The sequence below is a fragment of the Limulus polyphemus genome, unplaced genomic scaffold, assembly GCF_000517525.1.
Source record: "Limulus polyphemus unplaced genomic scaffold, Limulus_polyphemus-2.1.2 Scaffold4655, whole genome shotgun sequence".
NCBI lineage: Eukaryota > Metazoa > Arthropoda > Merostomata > Xiphosura > Limulidae > Limulus > Limulus polyphemus.
Genome location: NW_013670265.1, coordinates 54,008 through 67,082, shown reverse-complemented (window position 1 = coordinate 67,082; position 13,075 = coordinate 54,008). Strand labels below are relative to the sequence as shown.

The 13,075-nt window shown below is 31.9% G+C and overlaps 1 protein-coding gene across 1 annotated transcript in view; it reads left to right on the top strand.

Annotated features, from left to right (window-relative positions):
• The first annotated feature begins 1,825 nt into the window (after nucleotides 1-1,825).
• The window catches only part of LOC106471498 (protein BCCIP homolog), a 21,933-nt gene continuing 10,683 nt past the window's right edge, over nucleotides 1,826-13,075 (top strand). The window contains exons 1-4 of the mRNA XM_013932099.2: nucleotides 1,826-1,993; nucleotides 7,067-7,141; nucleotides 8,148-8,228; nucleotides 12,072-12,158. Of these exons, the coding sequence (XP_013787553.1) occupies nucleotides 1,859-1,993; nucleotides 7,067-7,141; nucleotides 8,148-8,228; nucleotides 12,072-12,158 (378 nt within the window). The 5' untranslated portion in view covers nucleotides 1,826-1,858. The remainder of the gene's footprint in view (nucleotides 1,994-7,066; nucleotides 7,142-8,147; nucleotides 8,229-12,071; nucleotides 12,159-13,075) is intronic.

Genomic DNA, 13,075 nt, shown 5'->3' with positions numbered 1-13,075 from the left:
GCTATGTTCTGATAAGAGATCTATTGAAGTCAGCTTTGTACCAGGAGACAAGATGTGGTTGTACAATCCCTGGAAGACCAAAGGGAAGTCTCCGAAGTTGCCTTCTATATGGGAAGGCCCATATGACATAATGGATCGTCTCTCGGACGTGACTTTCCGACTTGGGACGAAGTGAACAACGGAACAAAAGACGCCACTGAAGACGTGTCACCTGGAAAAGCCACTGTCGAAGAAGAAACTCTACTCGGTTTTGAGAAGGGAAACAGTGAAACTCTTGATGAAGTTACTACCACTGATGTAACTGTTACCGATGATAGGACAATTCCCGATGGAGCAGATGTACCTCACGTGAAGCAGAAGCCAACGAGACGGAGACCAGTGTGGAAGAAGATACGTCCCGTAAAATTAAGAGACTTTGTCGAATTTTAATTTTGCATTTGTAAATTCTGTACAATTAATTAAGTTATTGTTAATTATCTATTGATTTAATGTAAGTGGTTATTGTTCGGGACGAACAATACTAAGGAAGCGGCAGTATTATGACAGCGGAAGTGACGTGACGCTAGTAACACGTCATGATATGTTCGAAGGTTTGTGAATGCTCGAGTGTTTGCTAGATGTGCGGTATTCTTTTATATAAGTGCGCCAGACAATGAATCGATATAGAATTGCAGACAGACAGAGACGGACAATTGAGTCAAGCGCGGTAATAAGTAAGTTCGTGAATCGTTCGTTGTGAATTATAGCGTGTGTTTAAGTTAAATTGATTGTGGAAATTAAGTGTATTGCAAAGTTGTATTGAGAAATAATAAATTAGTTTTACTTAAAAACGGACTTGTATCGCTGAAGTTTTTCGGAAGGAATTTTTACGGGAAATTAACAAACGACCAGTGACGTAACAATAGAAAACACGTTGAAATTGAACTCAACGACAAGCAAGTCCTTTGGTTTTGACACAAAAATTGAACTTAATTACTTTATCTGAGGTATTCTGAATGACGTTTACTAGTTGCACACATACAGTGGAATAGTGCAGGCTGAATCGAAAACATTCGAAAAGGAGAAGGATGGGAGCAAGAAGAGTTAAATATCACATTGTCGAGTCAGCAGAAGATTCTAGTGAAATATCTCATGATCCTTAGCTTACTTTGAACTATCACTCCCATTAAAGGTATTCTAGGGAGATAGACCCTCAACTAACACTCACATGTTAAAGTCCCTGTACCACCCCTTAGAATGATTATGATTTCATCCCAGAAAATGACACAGAAATTGTTTAAGCCTTATGAAATAATCGTGGTAGTAAGACTCATTTGCCTACGATAGAGGATCAGCGCAAATATAGGATCTTTCCACACCCGGTTCATAACGATGTTGCAACTACATGCGGAACGCTGCATGAAAATTTTGAAAAATTACTTGAAAATATCTAACTAAAGAATATTCTTATGAAAAAGTAAAATGCGGTGATATTTTCAATGATCATATCAACATGCCACTTTCCAGTCAGTAAAATATAAACACAATCTACTGCACAACAAAATAAAAAAGAACATGGTCTGAGCAAGTACTAGAATAACAATAATATTTTACTCAAAATCTTGTAATGGGAGGGTAATACATTAAATGGTATAAAAATATATAAAAGACGAACAAATAGTTATCGGAGATAATTGTCAAAATAAAACTCAAAAACTCATCGAAATGACCTAAATTATCACGACCAAGTTAATGGAATAACAGTGAATATAAACAAACTAAAAATAATATATGAGAATTGAATTAATACACAATAATAGAATAATATATATATTACGTTCTCTAGGTGTTGCAGATCTCGTTACAATCATAACTAAAAATGGCAGCCTCCAAGAAAAAGCGTGGCACTAATGATATGGAAGTTGATAATGGGAGAGAAGAAAAAGGTGAAGATCATGAGCATGATAATTCGGAGCCAGAAAATAATAGTTCTGACGATGAACTAGTTGACACAGTAGGTTTTGTAGCTTAGATATTTAAATATGATAAGTAATAATAATAGACATGGGTGATGTAAGTTGTAACTACAAATTACAATTTGTACAAATATTGTAGTGTAGTTATAAGTTGTACTGTTGAGTGTTGTCAAGACTACCAGAAGCGTCGGAAGCACCCCCACTTTTATATATTTGACTTATATAGCAACTGTAAATTACTATATTAATTTTGGGGGGGGGGCTGCCTCCATAACCGATTATATTGAGCTGCCTTTGGCAGTACGGGAGCTGCCTTTACTTAACAGCTCCTTATACTTCATATCTCTCATTGTATGATCTACATGTCTAGCCAAGCACCTCCACTTTACAACTCATTCTTACACCATTGAGTGCAGCTTGTACGTGTAATTTCAGTTTTATATAAGTACTGAAGTATACGTTACAGAGTAGCAGCATAACTTTAAGCTAACATGTTATTTAAATAATGATAACTTAGTCTGTATCCGTGAAGGTAAAAACACTAGATGTAATTTTTTTGCTCCAATCTGAATCCACATCTGTTTCAACATCAGCAAATAAATGCCTATCTTGTGTCTCTTACAAATTACAAGAAACAAACAAGCCCTTTACAATGTACAGCCTGCAGGTTTTTGTAATAATACTTCTAGTATTAGTGTAGTAGTATCAAATACCTTACCTAAAGTGGAATACCACTGTTGTCTTTTCTTAGCTTAACAACACTTCTAGTAATGATGATGGTAATAACTATTATAAAATAATTAGTTGGAGTTTATCATCACATGTTCCGAGTAAGATCGTACTGTCATGGGATAGTAATGCTAAAAAAGTAACAGTAGCAACACTGCCAACAATGCTGCAGTTACAACTAAACTTTGGAGTGCAGTTAAGACAGTCATATTCATGGTACATAGGCACAGAGTACAAATTCAGAACCAAAGAAATGATAGAAACATTTGTTTAAGTTTTTCCTGTTGAAATAACAGTATTTGATAAACAGTGTTAAGACAAATGATTTAAATTACTTATTTTGAAGAATGTTTCCAAAAGAAAACTGAAAAATTGATTTAATATAAAAATTATCCAACAGCTAGAAAGAGAAAAAAAGGAATTATTATTTGTGAAGAAACATAAGTGTAAATGTTCATCAGTCTTACCATTTTTGTGCTTCAGTCTTCATAACAGTAAGGGGTCATTTGGCCCAAGGTTGTCTCTGTTACCCACTCCTGAACAAAATTTAAGCCACCCCTCAATTTTCAGAAATTTATCAATTCCTGTCCTAGACCTTGTTTGTGAAATTTGCAGGTTGGAGGAGAAGGAAAGCTGCCCAAAATAGAGTAGAGGTTATATGTTTGTGAAATGTGCAGGTTGGAGGAGAAGGGAAGCTGCCCTAAATAGAGTAGAGGTTATATGTTTGTGAAATGTGCAGGTTGGAGGAGAAGGGAAGCTGCCCTAAATAGAGTAGAGGTTCTATGTTTTTAAAATGTGCAGGTTGGAGAAGGGAAGCTGCCTTAAATACAATAGAGGTTCTATAGGAAGTGATGTGCAAACTGTGGGACATGGCAGCAAGAATTAAAGGGTAGTTAAGCTTTTACATGTAAGGGATACAGTAGCTAATAATGTCTTTCAGAAAGTTAAAAACAGTACAGTTAGGGCTATGTGTAGTAGATTTAATTGTAATAAGCAGGTTATATAAAGCAGACTTCAGCCTTTAGCTTATGTGCAGATGTGGGAAGGAAAACAAAAGGAAAGATAGAGATAGAAATTTAAAAGTTAAGAAGTTGTATAGGATAGTCTGTGTGGTAAAGAAAAGAATTAGATTATGTTACCCAGGAGCAGGGGATATAACTGATACTATCAGTGATATAGTAAAGGGTGCTGGCAGTGTTGTAGTCGTTTTTATGCACATAGGTGCTAATGATGTAGGGTAGTCAGGTAAAAGGAGCTAATTGATCAGTACAGGGGATTGATAAAGGCATTTAAAGAAAAGGGCCATAACATAATTCTATTAGGGATACTGCCAAGACTTAACCGTGAGGATGAGATTATAAGTAGGTCATTAGGGCTGAACATTAGGTTTAGGTAAGGATGAGCAGATTGACTGGTTGAACTTGTGGGATCAGTTTCATAAGAAAAGGAAGCTTTCTGAATATATGTGGTTAACATTTAAATAGAGTAGGGGCTGTTTATTTGCAAAAGCTATTAACTCAGCTGCAAAGGTAGCTTTAAACTAGGACTAGACTTTAGTGAGGGTTAGGATGTAGAGAAAAATTTAGTGTAGGAAAAAGTACAGAAGTAGTTTTAAATGTGAGCTAAATTGAAGTATAAGAAATAAAATAGATGAGCACCAGTCAGAATGAAACATTTTGGTACAAGTGAAACAACTTAAACTTGGTTATAGGTAGACAATTTTGATCACAGAAGGTTACTAAAAATACAGGGTTATAGGTTATTTAATAGGGATGGATTATTAAAAATAGGGATAGAAATGGTTTTTATATGTAGAATGTGAGTTATATCCTATTGAAGTTGAGGATATCAAAGATAATAGCAGAGAGATTGAATTTATTTGGGTTTCTGTTAGTAGATATAATGGTAGAAGGCTTTCAGTTGGAATTTGTTATTGGTAACCGGATGAAATTGATGATGTTAACAAGAAACTTCACAGTGAGGTTAAGATTTTGGCTGTTAATGTGATGATGATAATTATGAGGAATTTTAATTTCAAGCATATAGACTAGGAAATGTTAGAGTCAAACTATGAGGAAGACAGGTTTTTAGAAACTGTTCAGGATGGTTTTATTCATCAATTGGTCAAGGAACCTACAAGGAACGAGGCTATTTTAGATTTATTATTAACTTCCTATATAAAAATGGTTGATTGGTGAACATCTGGGTGAAAGCAAACATGGTTGAATTAGATTTGTTGTTTTGCTGCCCATGGAGATAAGGAATATTGAGATTTTGGTTCCAAATTTCAAAAAAGCAAATTTTGAAGGGGAGAGACAAGAATTATCTGTTGTGATTTGGCCAACTAAGTAATTGGAGATATTGATCAAGTGTGAAAAACATTTTTAAATATTCAAGATAAGTATTTTCCTTATAGAAAAAGAGAAAGAATAGCTGGAAATAAAAACCAAGTTGGTTCATGAAGATTATGAAGGATTAACTAAAATAAAAGAAATATAAACTTAAGAAATTTATATTGACTGCTATGATGGGAGACTTGGAGGTTTATAGAAGATCAAGAGACTTGGTCAAGCAGAACATTAGGAACTCAAAAAGGGTCCATGTAAAAATGGTTGGTTGAAAAATGTAAAAATTAATAGTAAGGATTTCTTTAAATACATTAAGGGTAAGCAAAATATAAGGCCTTCTAAGGGATGATAAAAGTAAGGCTCATTTTCGATTATTATTAGATGGCAGGATTACTGAATTCCACCTTTTCTTTAATATTTACCAATGAAAATTTCAGCAACATTCCTCAAGTTGAACAGTTAATAGATGGAAACAAGATTGAACAAGGTTATCACTTTAATTCTGATTTTGTTAAGAAAAAATTGGTAAGTTTCAAAAAATGATAAATCTTTTAGGCTAGTTATTTACCTAAGGGTTTAGAAGAAGATTAACTACTGGAAATGTGATCAACATGCTGTTATTTTTGTGTAAGTCCTTGAATAATGGGCAAGCCCCAGAAGATAAGAAGTTGACCAATGTTATTCCTCTTTTCAAAGCAGGTGATAAAATTTGCTCAGTTTTGAAATTCTCTTATAAAAAATACTTTGAAAAATCATCTAACATCTAAATGTTTAATCTAAGAAACTCTGATAGCCATAAAAAACTTGTTTGATTTTGGTTTATTTAAATATTTAAAAGTATAAACTTTACAAATTAGTTTTCATAATAACTGCCTACTGAACCTTTTGATATGAGTGAGAGATCATGGAGGAACTGCATTCCTGTTGCAGCTAGTTTGATCAAATTCCCTAAGATTTGTTTGTTACTCATCTTTTATATGTATGTAACTTCTCAATGAAGTGTATTAACTCCTTAAACTAGAATGGATGCTGCAAGCACCCGGTCATAAATCGAATTTACCCATTGGACGGTGACAGCGTCCAATAACATTTATATCTCTTTGGCTGAAAACTAATCAAAACCACGTCATTATCCACAAAATTAAGAAAATTGAAATTTTATAAAGTATGATGATAATTATTAGGAAATCATTAAAATAATTCTGGCAGAACACATACTTGTCAGAACAAGAGTTGATACTGTAAATATACTTTAAAAAGAACAACTAACTACACAATATATAATTGTAATTTTTTTAGTGAACATATGGTATAGATATGATTTACTGGAAAATTAAAATATGTGAATGAATTTTAGTGTTGTAGATACATTAAAGTTTAAGGATGGCTTGAATGGGTAATGAAGAAAACTTTATTACAAGTTTAACGTAGTAACAAGTGTACAACTTTTCAACAAGGTTTTGTTATCATCAGGGTTCCTTGTCATCAAATCTGAAGTCATGGATGCCTTTTGAAACTAATTCTTGTGCCTAGATAATCATCAATGACAGGTCTGGTGCTTTTCAAGTAACAACCACATGCGTTTCAGATGGATGATCTCAGGTTTATATAAAAAAATTGATAAAAGATGTTTCGTATCAACGAGTTTTACTGAAATTATGATTATTTGATGTTTTTAGTCTCTGCATCCTGTTTCACATCTTTAATTGCTAAGTATATTGTTGGTAAAACATCATTGGTGACAGTGTGGATTCATCAAGAATAAATGCATCTGACAGCAGATAGCTTTAAGTTGTTATGAGTATGGGTTAGTTTGTCTACTGGGGTGGCACAACTGGCACTATCTCTTGTTACATGTAATGATAACACAATTAGAGTATATACATTTCAGTTTTTAGGATTCTTTGGTTTTATATGTGGTATTAACAAAGTGTTTAAAGTTGAGATTTTTTTGATAAAAAAAAATTTGGATTTTAATATTTCTTATATAATGACGAGTATATATGTTAATTATATTTGAATTCTTTTCTTTAGGAAGTGCAGGTTGATTTTGAAGCAACAACACCTGATGATAGTGATTTCCATGGCATTAAGAAACTCCTTCAGCAGGTAAAGATACCTGGATTTTAAAAACACAGCCTGATTTACCATTTGTTTGCATTCAATAATTTATCATGAGAATTATCAAAGGATACGTGTGGGTTTCATTTAAAAATGGTTATGATGTTATATTGAAAGTTTTAATTTCCATTTATTCGTCAGACAGATTTTACATTTATAATCACCATTTAACTCTCAAAACATTCATTAATGCTTCATAACAAATAACCCATGAACAGAAAGCTATTCAGCTCAGTAAGATAAGTTAGTTGCTCAAACATCTATTCCCCCAATTAAAATTAAAAAATATTTGTTTGATTATAAATTTATACAAAAACATTCTTAAAGTTAATTCTTCAATCAACATAACTTGATATATTATCAAATATAACTTGTGTGTGAGAAGTGACCCTTTTGAGTTAGGGATCTGATTGATGTGTTTAAATTGTTAAGAGAATTGATATTGTTGATGCATCATCTTTTTTTCGTACTTAATGGTGAGAATGGTAGGACTAGGGAGCACAAATTTTGGCAGAGTAGGAGACATCTTTTAGCTGAGACAGCTTTATTTCTCTAATAAGGTGGTTGGCCTTTAGGTTGGGTTGTCTTCAGATGTGGTAGATGTAGTTAACTTTAAGGAAGTACAAGGGAAAGCTTGATAAGTATTTGAACGGTAAAGGCTGGATTTGAGTGTTTTATTTTAAAATTTGTTTCAGTGGATGAGGTGGCATGGATGGACCAATAGGTATATGTATGATTGTAATTTGGACTTACCAAGCTTCAAATTTTTATGCAAAGTATTGTGCTACATACTGATATTTTAACAGTTTTTGATTTCTGTAAATATTCTTCTCACAGATTCTTAGAATTTAAAATCAGTGTTTAAAAGTTAACAAAAAAACATATAAAGTAATGAAATTCCATCTTATTAAAAAAAATAATTAAATAACCCCACTACTAAAGATAGCTAGCTACTTTCACATATCACTTGATCTATGTTTCTGTTTGTTTGTAGATGTTCCTCAAAGCTCATGTGAACCTGTCGGAATTAGCTGACTTAGTGATAAAGCAAAATTATGTCAGTAGTGTGATCAAGGTAAGATTTACTCATAATAATAATAATGAACAGTTATAAATATGAAGAGGTATAAAACCATCTTTTGAGATCAGTCTTTTTTAGCTACACTGGGGGAGTTAGAAATAATTTGGTAATCATGATTATAGAGTTTAAGTAATATAGAATTTAATATTTTTAGCACTAATGTTATGTCACACATTTCATAACAAATTAGAACAAGGTGTGAGTCAACATTTCTGAAAAAGCTAGTATTGTTAGACTTCATAAGACAGATTGTTTTATTTTTATCTGATAAAGGAGCTTACCTTTAAATCTAATGGTCTTTACAGAGTAAATTAAATTTAGCTCAATTATTAATTTAAAGTAAAGTTGATGACATTGTAGAAGTTGTTTTTAACTGAGATGTTTTACAAACTGGATTATGGTGCTGTATTTTATGTTTGAAATGTTGGATGCTTCTAATGCATATTTTTTCTTAATTTTCTTTAGTGTTTGAGAACAATTTTCTATGTTTTTATATTAAAAGGGATCTGGTTTGAAGTGGCTAATGTGCAGAATAGTTTAGGATTTGTGAATATTTTATTTTGAAGAGGGTTAAGGGAACCAGAAGCTGTAAGACTGACAGTTGACATGTCTTAACAGGATGAGATTTCTTATTTGCAGGTCAAGAATGTATCACAGACAAAAGTTAGGGTTCAATAAATAGAAACATATCTATTAAAAATAGAGCTGGGCAACTAACTCAATTAATTAATGTGATTATTTACCTATGAGCATTCATTACACCCACTAGTACTGTATAAAATAACCAATTAGTCAAAATTACAATTAGATCACAAAGATAATCAGGTAATTAAAATGAGTGTTTCTGAATATTTCTGTTTTCAGTTATTCCAAATATACAATTAATTTGCCATTATGACTTATTATTAGTATTTATTTCAAAGCTGTTTAGTGTAATCTATTAGTGACACATCTTATGAAGATAATGAACTAATTGATATTAGTGTTGCTAATTATTACTGTTTTTGATTATCCCAATTATCCAAGGCTAATATGAAGGTAATCAGTTAGTTGAATGTGAACACTGAATGAGTCCAACAAAATTTCGCCAATCATCCAGCTTTAACTAGCAGTAGTGTTTCTTTAGGTGGCACAGTAAAACACTGAAAATTCTTGGAGAAATAGGGTAAGCTAGAAAGCATGACTGGACAGTAATAGCAGTGGGAGAAAAGTAAATTGTAGGAAAACTGCTAGATTCTGAAAACTACATGTCTAAATAGGAAAAAAATGTTAATTGTTAGTGGGAGTTTTGGTAAAATGTGCAAAAAGAAGGAAATAAAATTAAAGGAATGAATACAGATACCCTGATGACAAAAGTAAACTGTTCTTTTGTAAGTAAAATTGTAAGATATTGAAGTGAAAATATGAAGGTTAAAGCAAAAAAGTACAACACAAGAATTGTCTTAGTCACAATTTGTCAAGTAATTGCTTATACAGTCACTGCTAATTTTAAATTTTGACTTGTTTTTTTAATTCTGATTCTTTCTACAATTTTCTAAAGTATCTTATACAGAAACTGCTGAGGTATTTAATCTCTAGTGTTTCATTCAACATTCAGACATGTGAAACAGTGACATCTATCAGCCAAACTCTTGTGTCATTCAGGTACACTTATTTCTAACAGAAAGTTATGAGTGTCTACAATATACAGAATATTCAGGAAGTTTTAAGCAGAGAATAATTTTTAAGCATACTCAAGTGAATGAATAAAAACAAATTTTTATTCTTATACATACAGAATACTTCCAGGACTTTTAACTTGTACTAGCCAGCTTTTATGTTTGTTATATATGATTGCAGTTTGTTGTTGGAGTGGGTAGAAGTCTTGTATACAAAAGATAAAAACAAGAACTATATTCATGATATATTGCACTATTTAGGCCAGAACAAAAGTTCCTATTGTGATATTCCATTATCCCAGATTATTTACTTGAACAATTATTTTCATTGTACATGCTCGTACTAACTAGTACAAGTCTCTGTACCACCTCTTTAAATGGAAAGAATCTCATTCCAGAGTAGCATGTTAATAAACAGGGTCAAGCAAGTGTAAGCCTTACTGGACAGTTGTTGTAGTAAGTAACCTTTATTTAAACGAGTGGATTAGCACTACTTTATGACATTACTACATGTTAGTTGGTGCACTGCATTAATGTTTTGAAAAAATTACCTGAATAAAGATATGATCTTTACTAGATAAGGTATGAATAGGTGAAGTTTGCAATTTCTTTACATGTAATACTTATAATATTTAAGTACAAATATGCAGATATTTATATTACAGAACAGCACAATTTATTTTAAGCTTGTAACAAGAAACAATTTACAGAGTTACTGTGTATGTGGTGCCATCTTAAAAACAACAGCCACAAAAAAGTTTTTTTATAATATAAATTTAATTGTTTTTTATTAAAGAATTGACTTTTAAAAATATGAAATCTTTTAGAAAGTTCTATTTTACAATTTATAATACTAAAGTTGTGTATGTTGCTTATGTTTTTAACAACTGTTTATATTTAAAGAAACCAAATTTATTACTCTGTTTTGAAGGTTATGACAATCTACCATGGAACATTTTGTTTATAATCAGATCTTCACTTTTAGAGTGTGTGTGTGCTCTGATTTAGTATATTTTTGTAATTAAAAAACAATAACATTGAACTAGTTCTGTAATGATATGGTACGATTGTATTGCTCTCAGCTGATGATAGATTTTGGAGAAAGACTAGTTAATTGAATTGTGGGGTGGTTGGGTGGGAGAAGCAAAAGATTGTTGTTAATGGAGTCCATTCAAACTGAAACCTTGTTACTAGTGAAGTGTGTTTGGAGTTACTGAAGTTTATTCATGGCATTAAACTCATTAGTATTTCTAACTGTATTGATGATGTTGAAGTGTTAGAGAATGTTTTGGATGTCAGTTGGTAAGTTGGACAAATAGTGGCAACTATCTTAGTTTTATTAAGAGAAAGATAATGTATTTATGTAATCATAAGTTGGATCACGTTTGACGTACGTGGGAACCCACTCGATAACATGACTGAAGAATAGTATCTTGGCATATAGGTGGATATGTCACACAAGCCATTGAAGCAATGCTCTTGCTAATAATAAATATTATAGGATTTTAGAATGTGTTTGTAGACATATTGAATGCCAGTGAAAAGAGGTTTTTATCTTTCTGTACAATCCACTAATGCTGTTGGGAAAACATATAGGTTCACAAAATCTATTAAAGAAAAAAATACATACCCTATAACCTGAGTGCTTTGGAAAGGTCCACAGTTCTTCATCAGTTTTGTTCTCCCTGTCTAAGAAAGGATATTGACTTACTTTAAAGGGTTTAGAGGAGAGCTTTTAGGATGATTTTTGAGATGGAAGGGTTATCTTAAGAATAAGTTAAGATCTTAAGGGTAAGAGGTGATCTTTATGAAGCTTACAAGAATATTTAGGGGATTAATAGAATAAAGGCATCTGATTTTTTTGCGCGCTATTTTTTAGATAATAGGATGAAAGAACACAAGATTTGGAAAAGATGGGCTAGACTGAACTTAAGGTAGCTTTATTTTTCTAGTAGGATAATTGACTTATGGAATGAGCTAATGTTGGCTGTAGTGGAGACTAGCACTATAAAAGAATTTAAGAGGGAATCGATGGTACTTAAAAATAAAGGATGGGTTGAAATTTTTACTTTTCTCAAGGTGTAATATGCACAGTCATCCTTGGCAGGCCAAATAATCCTTTGTTGTCTCTATGTTATGTTTTATACTATAAATTTAAAATTGTCTTTAATTTATTTAGCAAAGTGAAATCCCTGAAGATGAAGAGGAGGAGGATGAAGAGGATGTTCTTGGAGTCATATCTGTGGTAAACATGATGGATAAAAAGGTAAAGAAAGTAACAATATCTTAGAAATATCATAAGATTCTTCTGAAATTTTACTTTATTGGACATAGAAGTCGTAGCCTGGTTCCCAAACTAAGATTTTATGAAGTTCAAAATATTGGTTTGCTCTTGGCAAACAAGTATGAAACATAGAAGTTGCCCAAATTTTTTTCTGGGAACCCTAAGGAACTACAATAAATGAAACAGTGAAAAAAAATGGTTCAAACTCTCTCTTTAACACTTCTAACTCTTGCTTGTCAGTTCTCTTTGCAATAACCATAGAGAAGCAAGTAGACAAAGTATTGATAGAAATAAACATTTTTTCTTCTTAATGAAATGTGTGTAATAAGTAATGTTCCAGGTTTCACACTGCCCTTGAAATTGCTTTCTATATCTTGATCTTTTGGTCAATATTAGATCATATATCTTGTAAAACTTTCCAAATATCCTTTATTATCAATTTTTAAGGCCTTGTTTAAGCAGCACTAAAGTCCACTAGGGCTACATTGCCATGTATTTGGTTAAATAATATTGTAGTGATTATAGTTTGGCTATTCAACATGTTCCTTATGAAAACAGCTATTACCGTATTTTTTGGTGTATAAGATGCATTTTTTTACCTCAAAATTTGATGTCAAAATCTGCTTGCGTCTTATACACCGAAGGTATGAATAATATTTATGTATATATACGATATACACAAGCCATGTGTAAATATATTTAAATAGGCATGTATAGTTTAGTTCAATTGAATGTGTTATTTATAACAATAGTAGTTTTTTCTTTTAAAAACATAACTATTTATAATGCTCCCTAAATAATGAAAAAATAAATTACAGTGAAAGCAATGAAGATTTTGTAGGTTTTGAACTAAACTAAATAACAGTAAACCTTTTTTTGATTTATGGTATTTTCTTATT